Source organism: Cydia strobilella, chromosome 7, assembly GCF_947568885.1.
Source record: "Cydia strobilella chromosome 7, ilCydStro3.1, whole genome shotgun sequence".
NCBI lineage: Eukaryota > Metazoa > Arthropoda > Insecta > Lepidoptera > Tortricidae > Cydia > Cydia strobilella.
In genome coordinates, this window is record NC_086047.1 from 396,878 (window position 1) to 420,289 (window position 23,412).

General features: G+C 58.5%; 1 protein-coding gene across 1 annotated transcript in view; it reads left to right on the forward strand.

Annotated features, from left to right (window-relative positions):
* The first annotated feature begins 100 nt into the window (after nt 1–100).
* Nucleotides 101–23,412, forward strand: part of LOC134742873 (importin-13) — a 39,565-nt gene continuing 16,253 nt past the window's right edge. The window contains 12 exon segments of the mRNA XM_063676060.1: nt 101–714; nt 1,036–1,203; nt 2,227–2,343; nt 2,460–2,572; nt 2,689–2,853; nt 3,030–3,213; nt 3,594–3,797; nt 9,579–9,755; nt 11,096–11,327; nt 12,378–12,568; nt 14,211–14,372; nt 14,563–14,709. Of these exon segments, the coding sequence (XP_063532130.1) occupies nt 562–714; nt 1,036–1,203; nt 2,227–2,343; nt 2,460–2,572; nt 2,689–2,853; nt 3,030–3,213; nt 3,594–3,797; nt 9,579–9,755; nt 11,096–11,327; nt 12,378–12,568; nt 14,211–14,372; nt 14,563–14,709 (2,013 nt within the window). The 5' untranslated portion in view covers nt 101–561.

The window sequence follows — 23,412 nt, forward strand, 5'->3', positions numbered from 1 at the left end:
TTAGTGTTGCCACGTTATGTTATATGTTAGATGCAAAGAATCAAAGAATATAATACTCACTAGGAGTTAGATGGGTCCACAACAACCGATAACAAAGCAAAGCACGATTATAAACTGAACTCGAATAGACTGGGAACCATGATAAATGTCAAGTGTCAACACTTAACTACTCTACTTTCTCTCTTACTCTTTTGTATTTTCCTATTTCGCTGGTGTTGCTATCGCATTCTTTCGCTTTGATTTGATTCCCTTTCCGTCCGTACGTCCGTCTGCCGTCAAGTCAAGTCAATCTGTCACGGTCAAAAATTCTCGCACTGGTTTTGCTTGGATTTTACAATTTTTTGAAATCTGAGCTACGAATTTAGCAAACCAGCTGAAGGGAAACAGCTGTTCATTCATTTATCACTTTTCGTGAAACGTTATACTTTTAATGTTTAAGTTGTTATTATAGTTTGCATATGTGCATCCCAACAACACTAGTGCATTAGCTATTGTTATAAAACACCCAAGTTATAATGGTGTAAGTAAATAGAGGCTGTAAAGAAATAAATAGATTGCGAGATGGAGTACTCGCCAGAGAACTTGGAGTACGCGGTGTCAGTATTTTACAATGGCGAGCAGGACGACCGGGCGAAGGCTCACGCCTGGCTTACCGACGCTCAGCGCGTCCCAGAAGCCTGGAAATTTGTCTGGGAACTGCTACAACCCAACAAGGTATCTTTAATTTCTTTAATTTTCATTTTTACTAAATATTGTATGACATCAGAAGTAAAATATTTTCGGCATTTGTGCAGGCTATTTTAATCCAAACCTTAATTAGAACTGGTGTCCAATGCCATCCCTATAATTTAGTGTACTTATAGTTACTGATTTACACTTTAATTTTTCCACTCAGCCTTGATTATTGTCAAGTTTTTATTAACATTCATTTCATTTATAAGTCTTATTTTGTTGTTCTATATTTAGTTGATATATTTGTTTGTTTAATTGATTTCATTAATTACAGTAGTGTTTTGATTTAAGTATAACTTTCAGGGCACGGAGATCCAGTTCTATGCGGCTACAACATTGCACACAAAGATACTGCGCTGCTGGAACGAGGTGCCTCCGGAAAGCCATGATGAACTGAAAGAGAAGCTACTGCAAGCTGTCTATACATATAGCAAAGGCCCAAAAATAGTTACCAACAGATTATGTATAAGTGTAAGTTATTAGTTTTTTTTTTGCTTTTGCTTGCTTTATTATGATTTGAGTAAATAAAGCTATGATGTGGACCATTTAAGTTTAGTAAAGTATTTTTTTTTGTATTTGTTTTTATAATTGCTACTCAAGACTTAAAGCTTTTATTTATCTTCACCGGTCTGAAATCAATTAAGCAAGTTAAAGACCTCTTGATTTCTTTCAAAGTATAATTTGGGATTAATCTTTAGCAATCAGAAACATCTGCGAACAATGCTATTAAGCTTAGAATATATTTAAAAGTGGAAAAATTACTGCCTTGGGTAGGACGTGAACAGTAATTTTTAACTAAAACGGATTATATCGCATATATTGAATTTATAATACATCCCGACGTTTCGAACCCTTTACAGTGTTCGTGGTCAACGGGTGACTAAGGAAAAACTACAAGGAGCATAAATACCCACATACTAAAAATAATGAACCATCATAGACTATAAACTTCTTGAGTAACTATCGTGGTAACCGAAGACAATCTTAAGTAATTTTTCACTTTTAAATTTATTATAATTTGCTGACAGAAGCTATTGGTGGTATCAAGCTGAAATGATGATAACTGAAGGTGCCTGTAGAAATTCTATTAAAACCGGCCAAGTGCGAGTCGGACTCGCGCACGAAGGATTCCGTACCTTTACGCAAAAAAATCACGTTTGTTGTATGGGATACCCACTTAAATATTTATTTTATTCTGTTTTTAGTATTTGTTGTTATAGCGACAACAGAAATACATCACGGAAATACAGTTATCACGGTTCATGAGATACAGCCTGGTGGCAGACGGAGAGACAGACAGACAGCGGAGTCTTAGTAACAGGGTCCCGTTTTTACCCTTTGGGTACGGGAACCCTAATCAAACAATGCAATGAAAACGTTTATTCATCAACTTAGGCATCAGCTGAAAGTTAAATACATATAATAAAAGATAAAAAAAAGTGTTAGTTTATTTTATTTTTAGAACTTATTAAACTTATTTAACATTTGTTACAGCTTGCAGCATTTATACTACAACAGGGCACAAGTAACTTGGCAGCAATATTGCGACCCCTGTCAGCCGCTGAAAACACGTCATTACTATTAGAAGTGCTGACTGTTATACCGGAAGAGGTACCTATCTAAATATTATAATAGTTTTTAGTGCCCTGTTGGCCAAAATAATATGTATTGCTTTGATCCAATATTGACAAAGATTACAGTTTGTACAACTAACTTTCTTGTTTTAGTATAACAGCATGACGATGGGCACGGCGCTCCGGGCCAAGAATAGAAGCGCACTGACACAGGCTTGCCCTGCAGTTCTAGATGACTTGCTGCGGTACCTGCAATCTGTATACAAGTGAGTGTTCAAATACAATTAGTGTCCGACCGAAGTTTTGATTTCAGCATCGGCCGATTTTATAAACCTTCGATTGTACTGGGAGGTGATGTGTTAAGAGAGCTTTTGTCTTTCAGCGAATACTCCAGTCCGCCGCCGGACTCCGAAGTCCAACTGTGGTTGTCAGCGTCCACCTGCGCCGCCAGCTGGCTCGCCTTGAACGAGGATGGCGATAACGGGCCGCTGCCCGACCGCCTGCCGCTGTGCGGCGCGCTGCTTGCCGCCGTGCGGCTGCTGTACACGTGAGTGTTGCCGCTGTGGTTGCTGACCGACCTTTTAGCATGGCCAAGGGGGAGCAGAAGGGGGGCAACTGCCGCTTCCTACTACAGATTAAATATTACATACAATGTTTTAAAAAAAATCCGCCTTTTTCTACTCCCCAAATTTGCTTGCCAGACTTTTTTTTTTCTTTTAACAGATGGAATGAAGCCGTCAGCGACGTGGCTCTCGACGTATGTGAGGCGTGCCTCGGCGCCGTGCGCGCCGCCGCCGGACAAGACTCGACGCGGCAACCCGCGGCGGCGTTACAACTCATCGAGCAACTGGTCGCTACAGCGGCCCCCGTGTTCCAGCGCGACAACCGGCCCGACTCCATCAACGAGGTAGAATACAGACAGGAATGAAGCGGCCACTCATCGAGCAATTAGTCGCCTCGGCGGCCCCCGTGTTTCAGCGCAATAACCAGCCACACTCCATCAACGGGGGAGTATACAGGCAGGAATGAAGCGGTCACTCATCGAGCAATTAGTCGCCTTGTCGCCGTGTTCCGGCGCGACAACAGGCCCGACTCCATGTGCGTTACCATTTGCTTCGCCAGGAAATTTTGTGTAGTAGATTCTGTCGTTAAAAAACTTGCCCAAAGCTTGGTCAGCACGGGATGTCTCGTTTAGTACAGATAGACCCAAGGCAATGGGAACGTTACTACCGAGCAAATATAAGTGACATCGTTCATATGTTCAATAACTGTGAGACATTGTTCCAGGAGTTACTCTCAGCATTGATCACATGCCTCGTGGGCGTGGGCGAGACGCACGCGGGCGCCGTGGTGCGCGCCGTGGAGGCGTCCCCTTCAGCCCCCGCGAGGCAACTGCTGGAGCTGCTGCTGTGCGCGCAGGCCGCGCCCGGCCACTACCCGCGACACGAGGCGCGCTCCAACCTCGTGTTCGGCTTCTGGTACACGCTGCAGGTACACTGCAGGTGTCTAGTGGGCGTGGAGCCCCGGCGCAGCTGCTGGAGCTGCTGCTGTCCCCGGCCACTACCCGCGCCACGAGGCGCGCTCCAACCTCGTGTTCGGCTTCTGGTACACGCTGCAGGTACACTGCAGGTGTCTAGTGGGCGTGGAGCCCCGGCGCAGCTGCTGGAGCTGCTGCTGTCCCCGGCCACTACCCGCGCCACGAGGCGCGCTCCAACCTCGTGTTCGGCTTCTGGTACACGCTGCAGGTACACTACAGGTGTCTAGTGGGCGTGGAGCCCCGGCGCAGCTGCTGGAGCTGCTGCTGTCCCCGGCCACTACCCGCGCCACGAGACGCGCTCCAACCTGGTGTTCGGCTTCTGGTACACGCTGCAGGTACACTACAGGTGTCTAGTGGGCGTGGAGCCCCGGCGCAGCTGCTGGAGCTGCTGCTGTCCCCGGCCACTACCCGCGCCACGAGGCGCGCTCCAACCTGGTGTTCGGCTTCTGGTACACGCTGCAGGTACACTACAGGTGTCTAGTGGGCGTGGAGCCCCGGCGCAGCTGCTGGAGCTGCTGCTGTCCCCGGCCACTACCCGCGCCACGAGGCGCGCTCCAACCTCGTGTTCGGCTTCTGGTACACGCTGCAGGTACACTACAGGTGTCTAGTGGGCGTGGAGCCCCGGCGCAGCTGCTGGAGCTGCTGCTGTCCCCGGCCACTACCCGCGCCACGAGGCGCGCTCCAACCTCGTGTTCGGCTTCTGGTAGACGCTGCAGGTACACTACAGGTGTCTAGTGGGCGTGGAGCCCCGGCGCAGCTGCTGGAGCTGCTGCTGTCCCCGGCCACTACCCGCGCCACGAGGCGCGCTCCAACCTCGTGTTCGGCTTCTGGTACACGCTGCAGGTACACTACAGGTGTCTAGTGGGCGTGGAGCCCCGGCGCAGCTGCTGGAGCTGCTGCTGTCCCCGGCCACTACCCGCGCCACGAGGCGCGCTCCAACCTCGTGTTCGGCTTCTGGTACACGCTGCAGGTACACTACAGGTGTCTAGTGGGCGTGGAGCCCCGGCGCAGCTGCTGGAGCTGCTGCTGTCCCCGGCCACTACCCGCGCCACGAGACGCGCTCCAACCTGGTGTTCGGCTTCTGGTACACGCTGCAGGTACACTACAGGTGTCTAGTGGGCGTGGAGCCCCGGCGCAGCTGCTGGAGCTGCTGCTGTCCCCGGCCACTACCCGCGCCACGAGGCGCGCTCCAACCTCGTGTTCGGCTTCTGGTACACGCTGCAGGTACACTACAGGTGTCTAGTGGGCGTGGAGCCCCGGCGCAGCTGCTGGAGCTGCTGCTGTCCCCGGCCACTACCCGCGCCACGAGGCGCGCTCCAACCTGGTGTTCGGCTTCTGGTACACGCTGCAGGTACACTACAGGTGTCTAGTGGGCGTGGAGCCCCGGCGCAGCTGCTGGAGCTGCTGCTGTCCCCGGCCACTACCCGCGCCACGAGACGCGCTCCAACCTGGTGTTCGGCTTCTGGTACACGCTGCAGGTACACTACAGGTGTCTAGTGGGCGTGGAGCCCCGGCGCAGCTGCTGGAGCTGCTGCTGTCCCCGGCCACTACCCGCGCCACGAGGCGCGCTCCAACCTGGTGTTCGGCTTCTGGTACACGCTGCAGGTACACTACAGGTGTCTAGTGGGCGTGGAGCCCCGGCGCAGCTGCTGGAGCTGCTGCTGTCCCCGGCCACTACCCGCGCCACGAGGCGCGCTCCAACCTCGTGTTCGGCTTCTGGTACACGCTGCAGGTACACTACAGGTGTCTAGTGGGCGTGGAGCCCCGGCGCAGCTGCTGGAGCTGCTGCTGTCCCCGGCCACTACCCGCGCCACGAGGCGCGCTCCAACCTCGTGTTCGGCTTCTGGTACACGCTGCAGGTACACTGCAGGTGTCTAGTGGGCGTGGAGCCCCGGCGCAGCTGCTGGAGCTGCTGCTGTCCCCGGCCACTACCCGCGCCACGAGGCGCGCTCCAACCTCGTGTTCGGCTTCTGGTACACGCTGCAGGTACACTACAGGTGTCTAGTGGGCGTGGAGCCCCGGCGCAGCTGCTGGAGCTGCTGCTGTCCCCGGCCACTACCCGCGCCACGAGACGCGCTCCAACCTGGTGTTCGGCTTCTGGTACACGCTGCAGGTACACTACAGGTGTCTAGTGGGCGTGGAGCCCCGGCGCAGCTGCTGGAGCTGCTGCTGTCCCCGGCCACTACCCGCGCCACGAGGCGCGCTCCAACCTGGTGTTCGGCTTCTGGTACACGCTGCAGGTACACTACAGGTGTCTAGTGGGCGTGGAGCCCCGGCGCAGCTGCTGGAGCTGCTGCTGTCCCCGGCCACTACCCGCGCCACGAGGCGCGCTCCAACCTCGTGTTCGGCTTCTGGTACACGCTGCAGGTACACTACAGGTGTCTAGTGGGCGTGGAGCCCCGGCGCAGCTGCTGGAGCTGCTGCTGTCCCCGGCCACTACCCGCGCCACGAGGCGCGCTCCAACCTCGTGTTCGGCTTCTGGTAGACGCTGCAGGTACACTACAGGTGTCTAGTGGGCGTGGAGCCCCGGCGCAGCTGCTGGAGCTGCTGCTGTCCCCGGCCACTACCCGCGCCACGAGGCGCGCTCCAACCTCGTGTTCGGCTTCTGGTACACGCTGCAGGTACACTACAGGTGTCTAGTGGGCGTGGAGCCCCGGCGCAGCTGCTGGAGCTGCTGCTGTCCCCGGCCACTACCCGCGCCACGAGGCGCGCTCCAACCTCGTGTTCGGCTTCTGGTACACGCTGCAGGTACACTACAGGTGTCTAGTGGGCGTGGAGCCCCGGCGCAGCTGCTGGAGCTGCTGCTGTCCCCGGCCACTACCCGCGCCACGAGGCGCGCTCCAACCTCGTGTTCGGCTTCTGGTACACGCTGCAGGTACACTACAGGTGTCTAGTGGGCGTGGAGCCCCGGCGCAGCTGCTGGAGCTGCTGCTGTCCCCGGCCACTACCCGCGCCACGAGGCGCGCTCCAACCTGGTGTTCGGCTTCTGGTACACGCTGCAGGTACACTACAGGTGTCTAGTGGGCGTGGAGCCCCGGCGCAGCTGCTGGAGCTGCTGCTGTCCCCGGCCACTACCCGCGCCACGAGGCGCGCTCCAACCTCGTGTTCGGCTTCTGGTACACGCTGCAGGTACACTACAGGTGTCTAGTGGGCGTGGAGCCCCGGCGCAGCTGCTGGAGCTGCTGCTGTCCCCGGCCACTACCCGCGCCACGAGGCGCGCTCCAACCTCGTGTTCGGCTTCTGGTACACGCTGCAGGTACACTACAGGTGTCTAGTGGGCGTGGAGCCCCGGCGCAGCTGCTGGAGCTGCTGCTGTCCCCGGCCACTACCCGCGCCACGAGGCGCGCTCCAACCTCGTGTTCGGCTTCTGGTACACGCTGCAGGTACACTACAGGTGTCTAGTGGGCGTGGAGCCCCGGCGCAGCTGCTGGAGCTGCTGCTGTCCCCGGCCACTACCCGCGACACGAGGCGCGCTCCAACCTCGTGTTCGGCTTCTGGTACACGCTGCAGGTACACTACAGGTGTCTAGTGGGCGTGGAGCCCCGGCGCAGCTGCTGGAGCTGCTGCTGTCCCCGGCCACTACCCGCGCCACGAGGCGCGCTCCAACCTCGTGTTCGGCTTCTGGTACACGCTGCAGGTACACTACAGGTGTCTAGTGGGCGTGGAGCCCCGGCGCAGCTGCTGGAGCTGCTGCTGTCCCCGGCCACTACCCGCGCCACGAGGCGCGCTCCAACCTGGTGTTCGGCTTCTGGTACACGCTGCAGGTACACTACAGGTGTCTAGTGGGCGTGGAGCCCCGGCGCAGCTGCTGGAGCTGCTGCTGTCCCCGGCCACTACCCGCGCCACGAGGCGCGCTCCAACCTCGTGTTCGGCTTCTGGTACACGCTGCAGGTACACTACAGGTGTCTAGTGGGCGTGGAGCCCCGGCGCAGCTGCTGGAGCTACTGCTGTCCCCGGCCACTACCCGCGCCACGAGGCGCGCTCCAACCTCGTGTTCGGCTTCTGGTACACGCTGCAGGTACACTACAGGTGTCTAGTGGGCGTGGAGCCCCGGCGCAGCTGCTGGAGCTGCTGCTGTCCCCGGCCACTACCCGCGCCACGAGGCGCGCTCCAACCTCGTGTTCGGCTTCTGGTACACGCTGCAGGTACACTACAGGTGTCTAGTGGGCGTGGAGCCCCGGCGCAGCTGCTGGAGCTGCTGCTGTCCCCGGCCACTACCCGCGACACGAGGCGCGCTCCAACCTCGTGTTCGGCTTCTGGTACACGCTGTACCAGAACGCTGAACGCTGTGGTGTACCTGCGTACACTACACAGTTTATCTACTCGTCGTCTATCGAATTTTTAGGGTGTTTTTTGTTATGATAACAACAAGTACAAAACGCGGGAGCGTAAAGTGTAATATTACAGCGTCGATCATCTGTTTTCTTAACGCAGACCTTCCTTTGACTGGCGAAGAATCTTATCCCAACGTGCAACTTAGTGTATTAACAGGTTTATTTGTGGCAGTTGTTAATACTATTTCCATATTATAATTTTTTGTTCACGGAGTGGGCGAACGCTTTAACGCACCGTCCCCCCGGCCGCGAGAAGGCCTTTGATGGAAGAGGGGGGGGGGGGACTCAGTAATAAGAAGAAAACTTAAATGCGGCTGGTGAGCAAACAATATGGTCAATATTAAAGGGGCCCACTGACGATATCGGCCTGTCAGTTACAACAAAAATTTGACATTTCCGAATAACTGACAGGCCGATATCGTCCGGCGGACTGATAGTCAGTGGGCCCCTTTACAATAACAGCTAAACGCGTGATATTAAATAAAATAAACAAGCAATAAATAGTACAAGTTTTTTCAAAATATATTTATAAATGTTCATATAGATTCGATAGCCACCTTTTTTTTTAAATTTAAACGATAAATGTTTTCGCCAAAAAAGCAGACGTCATTATCATGACGTCATAATAGCGTTAACAAAGAAACTATGGAATGAAACATTAAATGTGCAGTGCAAACTTTACGCCGTTGTTAAAAATAGGGGATATTCTGCAATGTTCTGCCACCAGAGTGCAGCACTAGCCTTTTTAGTAAACCATAGAGTAACTTATACATACTGTACCTTTAACAGGTTTTTGACAAGTTTTCAGAGATAACAAAATATGACACTGATGCGTCAAGGCGGTTTGTTTACAGAGGATCAACCGGGAAACGCGAATCCGAAATTTCGCTATCTGCCTCTTTATCGCTCTAATATGCAAGAGTGACAGAGATGTTAGTTAATATTCGATTTTGCAGTGCGTCGGGGATGTTTGCCGAAACTCGCGTGGACGGCTTCCAAGCCATAATGCGCAAGAGAGTGGCCTCCCTGATGGGCCGTGTTAGGGACAGCCCCAGCAGCCTTCTGAATACTGTTTTAGACAGGTTAGATTGTCCAATAGTAAAAAAATGGAATGTCATGCACATGGACAACAGGAGTGCTGTTGGGCTAAGTTAGTTATTTAAGTAGTAGTTTTAGTTTAATTTAAGTTATTGTAATAATATGCATATATATGTTAGTCTGTAAGGTATTTGTAATATGGGCCTTGTTGCCTGATTAAAATTATTAAATAAATAAATAACGAAATTTCGATTTTCTTGTTTCCCGATTGACCCTCAGATTGTGGCAGCGGCGCCCCCTACGCAGTTTCGCCAATTACCGACTTATTTTATTATGTGTTTGAATAATATTATTTTTCACCAGGACGAGATCCTCAACGTAATGGAGACGACAAGCAGAATAACGCCAGTATGGCGCGACGTGTTCTCGCGCCTTCTGACCATTCTAGTGGCCAAGTCCGAGGCGCCCCCGGACTCGGCGCTGTCACGCGACGACCAGGAGCTACTGCGGTGCTACAGACAGGACATAGCCGATACTGTGGTGAGTTATATTCATTCTGGTGGCCAAGTCCGAGCCGCCCGACTCGACCAGGAGCTACTACTGCGGTGCTACAGACAGGACATAGCCGATACTGTGGTGAGTTATATTCATTCTGGTGGCCAAGTCCGAGCCGCCCGACTCGACCAGGAGCTACTGCGGTGCTACAGACAGGACATAGCCGATACTGTGGTGAGTTATATTCATTCTAGTGGCCAAGTCCGAGGCGCCCCCGGATTTGGCGCTGTCACGCGACGACCAGGAGCTACTGCGGTGCTACAGACAGGACATAGCCGATACTGTGGTGAGTTATATTCATTCTGGTGGCCAAGTCCGAGCTGCCCGACTCGACCAGGAGCTACTGCGGTGCTACAGACAGGACATAGCCGATACTGTGGTGAGTTATATTCATTCTAGTGGCCAAGTCCGAGGCGCCCCCGGACTCGGCGCTGTCACGCGACGACCAGGAGCTACTGCGGTGCTACAGACAGGACATAGCCGATACTGTGGTGAGTTATATTCATTCTGGTGGCCAAGTCCGAGCCGCCCGACTCGACCAGGAGCTATTGCGGTGCTACAGGCAGGACATAGCCGATACTGTGGTGAGTTATATTCATTCTGGTGGCCAAGTCCGAGCCGCCCGACTCGACCAGGAGCTATTGCGGTGCTACAGGCAGGACATAGCCGATACTGTGGTGAGCTATATTCATTCTAGTGGGCAAGTCCGAGCCGCCCGACTCGACCAGGAGCTACTGCGGTGCTACAGGCAGGAGGCAAAACTAAATTGACAAAAAAACTATGCATTTCCTCAACCTGCTCACCTGTGAAGGAAAACATACGAACATATGAAAGCATTTTTGCCCAAGTTAAAACGGACACCTTCGCTTCGCTCGGTCAATCAGATCTCTGGGTTAGGTAGTATAGTAAGAATAAGAGGTACCTAAGTGCTGATCCGAAAACCGTCAGAAATTTCAATATAAAAAAAAACAAACATTTTATCGCGTATATATATATATATATATATATCTTTACTTGAAAAATAATTATAGTGTATAACTAGCCTTATGAACCGATTTTGCATGTACAACCAGCCTTAAAGTTTGTAGTCTATGATTGTTCATTATTTTAGTATGTGGGTATTTTTGCACTTTGTAATTTTTCCTCAGTCACCCGTTGACCAAGAACACTGTAAAGAGTTCGAAACGTCGGGATGTATTATAAATTCAATATACGCGATATAATCCGTTTTCATAGTTTTATTTCATAAAAAAAAAACATTTAATAAATCCAAAAGGAACCTGGAGAATGAGTTTGGTGAATCCTAAAACAATTCTTTCTCACAGATGTACTGCGTCGGCATCCTCGGCGACTGGTGTTGGACGACGGTGGAAGCTGCGTGGGACGCGGCCGACACCCCCCTCAGAAAAGAGGCCGCTCTCCACGTGTTTCTAGCTCTCGCCGACAGCGCCCCGCACCGGCGGGCGCCCGACCCCATACACAACATGTTAGGACACGCCGTGGAGGCCGCGAGGAGCGAGAGCGGGAGGATGCTGGACACCGCGCTGGACTGCCTGGGTGAGTGTGGACCCCATACGCGACATGTTAGGACACGCCGTGGAGGCCGCGAGGAGCGAGAGCGGGAGGATGCTGGACACCGCGCTGGACTGCCTGGGTGAGTGTGGACCCCATACGCGACATGTTAGGACACGCCGTGGAGGCCGCGAGGAGCGAGAGCGGGAGGATGCTGGACACCGCGCTGGACTGCCTGGGTGAGTGTGGACCCCTTTCGCGACATGTTAGGACACGCCGTGGAGGCCGCGAGGAGCGAGAGCGGGAGGATGCTGGACACCGCGCTGGACTGTCTGGGTGAGTGTGGACCCCATACGCGACATGTTAGGACACGCCATGGAGGCCGCGAGGAGCGAGAGCGGGAGGATGCTGGACACCGCGCTGGACTGTCTGGGTGAGTGTGGACCCCATACGCGACATGTTAGGACACGCCGTGGAGGCCGCGAGGAGCGAGAGCGGGAGGATGCTGGACACCGCGCTGGACTGTCTGGGGTGAGTGTGGACTCCATACGCGACATGTTAGGACACGCCGTGGAGGCCGCGAGGAGCGAGAGCGGGAGGTTGCTGGACACCGCGCTGGACTGTCTGGGTGAGTGTGGACCCCATACGCGACATGTTAGGACACGCCGTGGAGGCCGCGAGGAGCGAGAGCGGGAGGATGCTGGAAACCGTGCTGGACTGTCTGGGTGAGTGTGGACCCCATACGCGACATGTTAGGACACGCCGTGGAGGCCGCGAGGAGCGAGAGCGGGAGGACGCTGGACACCGCGCTGGACTGTCTGGGTGAGTGTGGACCCCATACGCGACATGTTAGGACACGCCGTGGAGGCCCCAAGGAGCCGGTAGGATGCAGGATGCTAGACATCGCCTTCTATATACAGTTGTGATGTAGCAAATAACCTACGGCGATACAGGCATTATCAGATCAATGTGTGCGTTGACTATCGTATAGTTATTATCACGCGGTGATATAACGTTTTGCTGACCGGCATACCGTTAATTCTCCGATCATCTACTTTTTCAAAGACAATCAAATAAAGAATGTAAATGACGCAGGCAGCTACGCGGGCTGGGTGGCGGCTCTCGAGGGTCCGCGCGGCGCCGCGCTGGGGCAGGCGTGCGTGTCGGCGTCGGGCGCCGCGCTGCCCCGCGCCGGGCCGGCGGCGGCGCTGGCGCTGCGCAAGCTGTGCGCCGACTGCACCGCGCCCGCCGCCGCGCTCGCCGTGGACATCGTGCAGGCGGCGCAGGTACTACTGATGCTACACTCGCTGTCGGCGGCGCCGCGCTGCCCCGCGCCGGGCCGGCGGCGGCGCTGGCGCTGCGCAAGCTGTGCGCCGACTGCACCGCGCCCGCCGCCGCGCTCGCCGTGGACATCGTGCAGGCGGCGCAGGTACTACTGATGCTACACTCGCTGTCGGCGGCGCCGCGCTGCCCCGCGCCGGGCCGGCGGCGGCGCTGGCGCTGCGCAAGCTGTGCGCCGACTGCACCGCGCCCGCCGCCGCGCTCGCCGTGGACATCGTGCAGGCGGCGCAGGTACTACTGATGCTACACTCGCTGTCGGCGGCGCCGCGCTGCCCCGCGCCGGGCCGGCGGCGGCGCTGGCGCTGCGCAAGCTGTGCGCCGACTGCACCGCGCCCGCCGCCGCGCTCGCCGTGGACATCGTGCAGGCGGCGCAGGTACTACTGATGCTACACTCGCTGTCGGCGGCGCCGCGCTGCCCCGCGCCGGGCCGGCGGCGGCGCTGGCGCTGCGCAAGCTGTGCGCCGACTGCACCGCGCCCGCCGCCGCGCTCGCCGTGGACATCGTGCAGGCGGCGCAGGTACTACTGATGCTACACTCGCTGTCGGCGGCGCCGCGCTGCCCCGCGCCGGGCCGGCGGCGGCGCTGGCGCTGCGCAAGCTGTGCGCCGACTGCACCGCGCCCGCCGCCGCGCTCGCCGTGGACATCGTGCAGGCGGCGCAGGTACTACTGATGCTACACTCGCTGTCGGCGGCGCCGCGCTGCCCCGCGCCGGGCCGGCGGCGGCGCTGGCGCTGCGCAAGCTGTGCGCCGACTGCACCGCGCCCGCCGCCGCGCTCGCCGTGGACATCGTGCAGGCGGCGCAGGTACTACTGATGCTACACTCGCTGTCGGCGGCGCCGCGCTGCCCCGCGCCGGGCCGGCGGCGGCGCTGGCGCTGCGCAAGCTGTGCGCCGACTGCACCGCGCCCGCCGCCGCGCTCGCCGTGGACATCGTGCAGGCGGCGCAGGTACTACTGATGCTACACTCGCTGTCGGCGGCGCCGCGCTGCCCCGCGCCGGGCCGGCGGCGGCGCTGGCGCTGCGCAAGCTGTGCGCCGACTGCACCGCGCCCGCCGCCGCGCTCGCCGTGGACATCGTGCAGGCGGCGCAGGTACTACTGATGCTACACTCGCTGTCGGCGGCGCCGCGCTGCCCCGCGCCGGGCCGGCGGCGGCGCTGGCGCTGCGCAAGCTGTGCGCCGACTGCACCGCGCCCGCCGCCGCGCTCGCCGTGGACATCGTGCAGGCGGCGCAGGTACTACTGATGCTACACTCGCTGTCGGCGGCGCCGCGCTGCCCCGCGCCGGGCCGGCGGCGGCGCTGGCGCTGCGCAAGCTGTGCGCCGACTGCACCGCGCCCGCCGCCGCGCTCGCCGTGGACATCGTGCAGGCGGCGCAGGTACTACTGATGCTACACTCGCTGTCGGCGGCGCCGCGCTGCCCCGCGCCGGGCCGGCGGCGGCGCTGGCGCTGCGCAAGCTGTGCGCCGACTGCACCGCGCCCGCCGCCGCGCTCGCCGTGGACCGCCGCCGCGCGACCGTTTATTGATTTTATTAATCACTTGACCTGCACTTGTTACTTCGCAAAATGTAAACAAGCCTTTATTTAAAGAATGCATTGTGTGTTTAGAGCGAGCAAGCACGGTCCGAAGCGTGGGTTCGCCGCCAGCTGCTGAGCGCGGCGGGCTCGGCGCTGGCCGCCGCCGACCCCGACGTGGCAACGCCGCTCCTGCACGAGCTGGCGGCGTCGCTCGCCGCCGACCTGCGCCGGCAGGTATTGTATTGTGTGTTTAGAGCGAGCAAGCACGGTCCGTTCTCACGGCGTCAATTTTTCCCGTATACCGTGTACGGGATTTTATCGAATACCGTATAGTGACAGTAAAATTTGTATGGGAACTTTCAAAATCGTTAACACGGCTAGACGGCTTTCCCGTATAATATTAAAGCAACGGTTGTGCCTCCAGGCCTCGGATCCAGCGCGCGCGTCGGGCGCCGCCGAGTGCGCCGCCGCGCTGCTGGCGGCGCTGCCGGCGCAGCCCGCGCTCTGTCTGTCGCTGTGTCAGACCCTGTTGCCCAACCTGACTGCCTTCGCGTGTCCGCAGCTTGTAGAGGTGAGTGTGCTGTATCGTGCAAACTGTTGGCGGCGCTGCCGGCGCAGCCCGCGCTCTGTCTGTCGCTGTGTCAGACCCTGTTGCCCAACCTGACTGCCTTCGCGTGTCCGCAGCTTGTAGAGGTGAGTGTGCTGTATCGTGCAAACTGTTGGCGGCGCTGCCGGCGCAGCCCGCGCTCTGTCTGTCGCTGTGTCAGACCCTGTTGCCCAACCTGACTGCCTTCGCGTGTCCGCAGCTTGTAGAGGTGAGTGTGCTGTATCGTGCAAACTGTTGGCGGCGCTGCCGGCGCAGCCCGCGCTCTGTCTGTCGCTGTGTCAGACCCTGTTGCCCAACCTGACTGCCTTCGCGTGTCCGCAGCTTGTAGAGGTGAGTGTGCTGTATCGTGCAAACTGTTGGCGGCGCTGCCGGCGCAGCCCGCGCTCTGTCTGTCGCTGTGTCAGACCCTGTTGCCCAACCTGACTGCCTTCGCGTGTCCGCAGCTTGTAGAGGTGAGTGTGCTGTATGACTGTATCGTGCAAACTGTTGGCGGCGCTGCCGGCGCAGCCCGCGCTCTGTCTGTCGCTGTGTCAGACCCTGTTGCCCAACCTGACTGCCTTCGCGTGTCCGCAGCTTGTAGAGGTGAGTGTGCTGTATCGTGCAAACTGTTGGCGGCGCTGACTGTTGGCGGCGCTGCCGGCGCAGCCCGCGCTCTGTCTGTCGCTGTGTCAGACCCTGTTGCCCAGCCTGACTGCCTTCGCGTGTCCGCAGCTTGTAGAGGTGAGTGTGCTGTATCGTGCAAACTGTTGGCGGCGCTGCCGGCGCAGCCCGCGCTCTGTCTGTCGCTGTGTCAGACCCTGTTGCCCAACCTGACTGCCTTCGCGTGTCCGCAGCTTGTAGAGGTGAGTGTGCTGTATGACTGTATCGTGCAAACTGTTGGCGGCGCTGCCGGCGCAGCCCGCGCTCTGTCTGTCGCTGTGTCAGACCCTGTTGCCCAACCTGACTGCCTTCGCGTGTCCGCAGCTTGTAGAGGTGAGTGTGCTGTATCGTGCAAACTGTTGGCGGCGCTGCCGGCGCAGCCCGCGCTCTGTCTGTCGCTGTGTCAGACCCTGTTGCCCAGCCTGACTGCCTTCGCGTGTCCGCAGCTTGTAGAGGTGAGTGTGCTGTATCGTGCAAACTGTTGGCGGCGCTGCCGGCGCAGCCCGCGCTCTGTCTGTCGCTGTGTCAGACCCTGTTGCCCAACCTGACTGCCTTCGCGTGTCCGCAGCTTGTAGAGGTGAATGTGCTGTATCGTGCAAACTGTTGGCGGCGCTGCCGGCGCAGCCCGCGCTCTGTCTGTCGCTGTGTCAGACCCTGTTGCCCAACCTGACTGCCTTCGCGTGTCCGCAGCTTGTAGAGGTGAGTGTGCTGTATAGTGCAAACTGTTGGCGGCGCTGCCGGCGCAGCCCGCGCTCTGTCTGTCGCTGTGTCAGACCCTGTTGCCCAACCTGACTGCCATCGCGTGTCCGCAGCTTGTAGAGGTGAGTGTGCTGTATCGTGCAAACTGTTGGCGGCGCTGCCGGCGCAGCCCGCGCTCTGTCTGTCGCTGTGTCAGACCCTGTTGCCCAACCTGACTGCCTTCGCGTGTCCGCAGCTTGTAGAGGTGAGTGTGCTGTATCGTGCAAACTGTTGTCGGCGCTGCCGGCGCAGCCCGCGCTCTGTCTGTCGCTGTGTCAGACCCTGTTGCCCAACCTGACTGCCTTCGCGTGTCCGCAGCTTGTAGAGGTGAGTGTGCTGTATCGTGCAAACTGTTGGCGGCGCTGCCGGCGCAGCCCGCGCTCTGTCTGTCGCTGTGTCAGACCCTGTTGCCCAACCTGACTGCCATCGCGTGTCCGCAGCTTGTAGAGGTGAGTGTGCTGTATCGTGCAAACTGTTGGCGGCGCTGCCGGCGCAGCCCGCGCTCTGTCTGTCGCTGTGTCAGACCCTGTTGCCCAACCTGACTGCCATCGCGTGTCCGCAGCTTGTAGATGTGAGTGTGCTGTATCGTGCAAACTGTTGGCGGCGCTGCCGGCGCAGCCCGCGCTCTGTCTGTCGCTGTGTCAGACCCTGTTGCCCAACCTGACTGCCTTCGCGTGTCCGCAGCTTGTAGAGGTGAGTGTGCTGTATGACTGTATCGTGCAAACTGTTGGCGGCGCTGCCGGCGCAGCCCGCGCTCTGTCTGTCGCTGTGTCAGACCCTGTTGCCCAACCTGACTGCCTTCGCGTGTCCGCAGCTTGTAGAGGTGAGTGTGCTGTATGACTGTATCGTGCAAACTGTTGGCGGCGCTGCCGGCGCAGCCCGCGCTCTGTCTGTCGCTGTGTCAGACCCTGTTGCCCAACCTGACTGCCTTCGCGTGTCCGCAGCTTGTAGAGGTGAGTGTGCTGTATGACTGTATCGTGCAAACTGTTGGCGGCGCTGCCGGCGCAGCCCGCGCTCTGTCTGTCGCTGTGTCAGACCCTGTTGCCCAACCTGACTGCCTTCGCGTGTCTGCAGCTTGTAGAGGTGAGTGTGCTGTATGACTGTATCGTGCAAACTGTTGGCGGCGCTGCCGGCGCAGCCCGCGCTCTGTCTGTCGCTGTGTCAGACCCTGTTGCCCAACCTGACTGCCTTCGCGTGTCCGCAGCTTGTAGAGGTGAGTGTGCTGTATGACTGTATCGTGCAAACTGTTGGCGGCGCTGCCGGCGCAGCCCGCGCTCTGTCTGTCGCTGTGTCAGACCCTGTTGCCCAACCTGACTGCCTTCGCGTGTCCGCAGCTTGTAGAGGTGAGTGTGCTGTATGACTGTATCGTGCAAACTGTTGGCGGCGCTGCCGGCGCAGCCCGCGCTCTGTCTGTCGCTGTGTCAGACCCTGTTGCCCAACCTGACTGCCTTCGCGTGTCCGCAGCTTGTAGAGGTGAGTGTGCTGTATCGTGCAAACTGTTGGCGGCGCTGCCGGCGCAGCCCGCGCTCTGTCTGTCGCTGTGTCAGACCCTGTTGCCCAACCTGACTGCCTTCGCGTGTCCGCAGCTTGTAGAGGTGAGTGTGCTGTATCGTGCAAACTGTTGGCGGCGCTGCCGGCGCAGCCCGCGCTCTGTCTGTCGCTGTGTCAGACCCTGTTGCCCAACCTGACTGCCTTCGCGTGTCCGCAGCTTGTAGAGGTGAGTGTGCTGTATCGTGCAAACTGTTGGCGGCGCTGCCGGCGCAGCCCGCGCTCTGTCTGTCGCTGTGTCAGACCCTGTTGCCCAACCTGACTGCCTTCGCGTGTCCGCAGCTTGTAGAGGTGAGTGTGCTGTATGACTGTATCGTGCAAACTGTTGGCGGCGCTGCCGGCGCAGCCCGCGCTCTGTCTGTCGCTGTGTCAGACCCTGTTGCCCAACCTGACTGCCTTCGCGTGTCCGCAGCTTGTAGAGGTGAGTGTGCTGTATGACTGTATCGTGCAAACTGTTGGCGGCGCTGCCGGCGCAGCCCGCGCTCTGTCTGTCGCTGTGTCAGACCCTGTTGCCCAACCTGACTGCCTTCGCGTGTCCGCAGCTTGTAGAGGTGAGTGTGCTGTATGACTGTATCGTGCAAACTGTTGGCGGCGCTGCCGGCGCAGCCCGCGCTCTGTCTGTCGCTGTGTCAGACCCTGTTGCCCAACCTGACTGCCTTCGCGTGTCCGCAGCTTGTAGAGGTGAGTGTGCTGTATGACTGTATCGTGCAAACTGTTGGCGGCGCTGCCGGCGCAGCCCGCGCTCTGTCTGTCGCTGTGTCAGACCCTGTTGCCCAACCTGACTGCCTTCGCGTGTCCGCAGCTTGTAGAGGTGAGTGTGCTGTATGACTGTATCGTGCAAACTGTTGGCGGCGCTGCCGGCGCAGCCCGCGCTCTGTCTGTCGCTGTGTCAGACCCTGTTGCCCAATCTGACTGCCTTCGCGTGTCCGCAGCTTGTAGAGGTGAGTGTGCTGTATGACTGTATCGTGCAAACTGTTGGCGGCGCTGCCGGCGCAGCCCGCGCTCTGTCTGTCGCTGTGTCAGACCCTGTTGCCCAACCTGACTGCCTTCGCGTGTCCGCAGCTTGTAGAGGTGAGTGTGCTGTATGACTGTATCGTGCAAACTGTTGGCGGCGCTGCCGGCGCAGCCCGCGCTCTGTCTGTCGCTGTGTCAGACCCTGTTGCCCAACCTGACTGCCTTCGCGTGTCCGCAGCTTGTAGAGGTGAGTGTGCTGTATGACTGTATCGTGCAAACTGTTGGCGGCGCTGCCGGCGCAGCCCGCGCTCTGTCTGTCGCTGTGTCAGACCCTGTTGCCCAACCTGACTGCCTTCGCGTGTCCGCAGCTTGTAGAGGTGAGTGTGCTGTATGACTGTATCGTGCAAACTGTTGGCGGCGCTGCCGGCGCAGCCCGCGCTCTGTCTGTCGCTGTGTCAGACCCTGTTGCCCAACCTGACTGCCTTCGCGTGTCCGCAGCTTGTAGAGGTGAGTGTGCTGTATGACTGTATCGTGCAAACTGTTGGCGGCGCTGCCGGCGCAGCCCGCGCTCTGTCTGTCGCTGTGTCAGACCCTGTTGCCCAACCTGACTGCCTTCGCGTGTCCGCAGCTTGTAGAGGTGAGTGTGCTGTATCGTGCAAACTGTTGGCGGCGCTGCCGGCGCAGCCCGCGCTCTGTCTGTCGCTGTGTCAGACCCTGTTGCCCAACCTGACTGCCTTCGCGTGTCCGCAGCTTGTAGAGGTGAGTGTGCTGTATCGTGCAAACTGTTGGCGGCGCTGCCGGCGCAGCCCGCGCTCTGTCTGTCGCTGTGTCAGACCCTGTTGCCCAACCTGACTGCCTTCGCGTGTCCGCAGCTTGTAGAGGTGAGTGTGCTGTATCGTGCAAACTGTTGGCGGCGCTGCCGGCGCAGCCCGCGCTCTGTCTGTCGCTGTGTCAGACCCTGTTGCCCAACCTGACTGCCTTCGCGTGTCCGCAGCTTGTAGAGGTGAGTGTGCTGTATCGTGCAAACTGTTGGCGGCGCTGCCGGCGCAGCCCGCGCTCTGTCTGTCGCTGTGTCAGACCCTGTTGCCCAACCTGACTGCCTTCGCGTGTCCGCAGCTTGTAGAGGTGAGTGTGCTGTATCGTGCAAACTGTTGGCGGCGCTGCCGGCGCAGCCCGCGCTCTGTCTGTCGCTGTGTCAGACCCTGTTGCCCAACCTGACTGCCTTCGCGTGTCCGCAGCTTGTAGAGGTGAGTGTGCTGTATCGTGCAAACTGTTGGCGGCGCTGCCGGCGCAGCCCGCGCTCTGTCTGTCGCTGTGTCAGACCCTGTTGCCCAACCTGACTGCCTTCGCGTGTCCGCAGCTTGTAGAGGTGAGTGTGCTGTATCGTGCAAACTGTTGGCGGCGCTGCCGGCGCAGCCCGCGCTCTGTCTGTCGCTGTGTCAGACCCTGTTGCCCAACCTGACTGCCTTCGCGTGTCCGCAGCTTGTAGAGGTGAGTGTGCTGTATCGTGCAAACTGTTGGCGGCGCTGCCGGCGCAGCCCGCGCTCTGTCTGTCGCTGTGTCAGACCCTGTTGCCCAACCTGACTGCCTTCGCGTGTCCGCAGCTTGTAGAGGTGAGTGTGCTGTATCGTGCAAACTGTTGGCGGCGCTGCCGGCGCAGCCCGCGCTCTGTCTGTCGCTGTGTCAGACCCTGTTGCCCAATCTGACTGCCTTCGCGTGTCCGCAGCTTGTAGAGGTGAGTGTGCTGTATCGTGCAAACTGTTGGCGGCGCTGCCGGCGCAGCCCGCGCTCTGTCTGTCGCTGTGTCAGACCCTGTTGCCCAGCCTGACTGCCTTCGCGTGTCCGCAGCTTGTAGAGGTGAGTGTGCTGTATCGTGCAAACTGTTGGCGGCGCTGCCGGCGCAGCCCGCGCTCTGTCTGTCGCTGTGTCAGACCCTGTTGCCCAGCCTGACTGCCTTCGCGTGTCCGCAGCTTGTAGAGGTGAGTGTGCTGTATGACTGTATCGTGCAAACTGTTGGCGGCGCTGCCGGCGCAGCCCGCGCTCTGTCTGTCGCTGTGTCAGACCCTGTTGCCCAGCCTGACTGCCTTCGCGTGTCCGCAGCTTGTAGAGGTGAGTGTGCTGTATGACTGTATCGTGCAAACTGTTGGCGGCGCTGCCGGCGCAGCCCGCGCTCTGTCTGTCGCTGTGTCAGACCCTGTTGCCCAGCCTGACTGCCTTCGCGTGTCCGCAGCTTGTAGAGGTGAGTGTGCTGTATGACTGTATCGTGCAAACTGTTGGCGGCGCTGCCGGCGCAGCCCGCGCTCTGTCTGTCGCTGTGTCAGACCCTGTTGCCCAACCTGACTGCCTTCGCGTGTCCGCAGCTTGTAGAGGTGAGTGTGCTGTATCGTGCAAACTGTTGGCGGCGCTACCGGCGCAGCCCGCGCTCTGTCTGTCGCTGTGTCAGACCCTGTTGCCCAGCCTGACTGCCTTCGCGTGTCCGCAGCTTGTAGAGGTGAGTGTGCTGTATCGTGCAAACTGTTGGCGGCGCTGCCGGCGCAGCCCGCGCTCTGTCTGTCGCTGTGTCAGACCCTGTTGCCCAGCCTGACTGCCTTCGCGTGTCCGCAGCTTGTAGAGGTGAGTGTGCTGTATGACTGTATCGTGCAAACTGTTGGCGGCGCTGCCGGCGCAGCCCGCGCTCTGTCTGTCGCTGTGTCAGACCCTGTTGCCCAGCCTGACTGCCTTCGCGTGTCCGCAGCTTGTAGAGGTGAGTGTGCTGTATCGTGCAAACTGTTGGCGGCGCTGCCGGCGCAGCCCGCGCTCTGTCTGTCGCTGTGTCAGACCCTGTTGCCCAACCTGACTGCCTTCGCGTGTCCGCAGCTTGTAGAGGTGAGTGTGCTGTATCGTGCAAACTGTTGGCGGCGCTGCCGGCGCAGCCCGCGCTCTGTCTGTCGCTGTGTCAGACCCTGTTGCCCAGCCTGACTGCCTTCGCGTGTCCGCAGCTTGTAGAGGTGAGTGTGCTGTATGACTGTATCGTGCAAACTGTTGGCGGCGCTGCCGGCGCAGCCCGCGCTCTGTCTGTCGCTGTGTCAGACCCTGTTGCCCAGCCTGACTGCCTTCGCGTGTCCGCAGCTTGTAGAGGTGAGTGTGCTGTATCGTGCAAACTGTTGGCGGCGCTGCCGGCGCAGCCCGCGCTCTGTCTGTCGCTGTGTCAGACCCTGTTGCCCAACCTGACTGCCTTCGCGTGTCCGCAGCTTGTAGAGGTGAGTGTGCTGTATGACTGTATCGTGCAAACTGTTGGCGGCGCTGCCGGCGCAGCCCGCGCTCTGTCTGTCGCTGTGTCAGACCCTGTTGCCCAGCCTGACTGCCTTCGCGTGTCCGCAGCTTGTAGAGGTGAGTGTGCTGTATGACTGTATCGTGCAAACTGTTGGCGGCGCTGCCGGCGCAGCCCGCGCTCTGTCTGTCGCTGTGTCAGACCCTGTTGCCCAACCTGACTGCCTTCGCGTGTCCGCAGCTTGTAGAGGTGAGTGTGCTGTATGACTGTATCGTGCAAACTGTTGGCGGCGCTGCCGGCGCAGCCCGCGCTCTGTCTGTCGCTGTGTCAGACCCTGTTGCCCAGCCTGACTGCCTTCGCGTGTCCGCAGCTTGTAGAGGTGAGTGTGCTGTATGACTGTATCGTGCAAACTGTTGGCGGCGCTGCCGGCGCAGCCCGCGCTCTGTCTGTCGCTGTGTCAGACCCTGTTGCCCAACCTGACTGCCTTCGCGTGTCCGCAGCTTGTAGAGGTGAGTGTGCTGTATGACTGTATCGTGCAAACTGTTGGCGGCGCTGCCGGCGCAGCCCGCGCTCTGTCTGTCGCTGTGTCAGACCCTGTTGCCCAGCCTGACTGCCTTCGCGTGTCCGCAGCTTGTAGAGGTGAGTGTGCTGTATGACTGTATCGTGCAAACTGTTGGCGGCGCTGCCGGCGCAGCCCGCGCTCTGTCTGTCGCTGTGTCAGACCCTGTTGCCCAACCTGACTGCCTTCGCGTGTCCGCAGCTTGTAGAGGTGAGTGTGCTGTATCGTGCAAACTGTTGGCGGCGCTGCCGGCGCAGCCCGCGCTCTGTCTGTCGCTGTGTCAGACCCTGTTGCCCAGCCTGACTGCCTTCGCGTGTCCGCAGCTTGTAGAGGTGAGTGTGCTGTATGACTGTATCGTGCAAACTGTTGGCGGCGCTGCCGGCGCAGCCCGCGCTCTGTCTGTCGCTGTGTCAGACCCTGTTGCCCAGCCTGACTGCCTTCGCGTGTCCGCAGCTTGTAGAGGTGAGTGTGCTGTATCGTGCAAACTGTTGGCGGCGCTGCCGGCGCAGCCCGCGCTCTGTCTGTCGCTGTGTCAGACCCTGTTGCCCAACCTGACTGCCTTCGCGTGTCCGCAGCTTGTAGAGGTGAGTGTGCTGTATGACTGTATCGTGCAAACTGTTCGCGGACAGTTCGTTAATATGTATTATTGCAAAAAACATACGGTCCATCGGCACTCAGTTATGAAATATGCGACGAGGACACGCACTCTTTGCGCACGTTTTTGCATTTCATTTCAATAGGGGATATTACTGCAATGTTCTGCCACCAGAGTGCATCACTAGTGACTTATACATACTGTGCCTTTAACAGATTTTTGACAAATTTTCAGACATAATAAAATATGCCATTGATGCATCGAGGCGGTACAGTACAGTACCTACCGGGAAACGCGAATCCGAAATTTCGCTATCTACCTCTTTATCGCTCAAATATGCAAGTGTGACGGATATGTTAGATAATGAAATTTTGATTTTCTTGT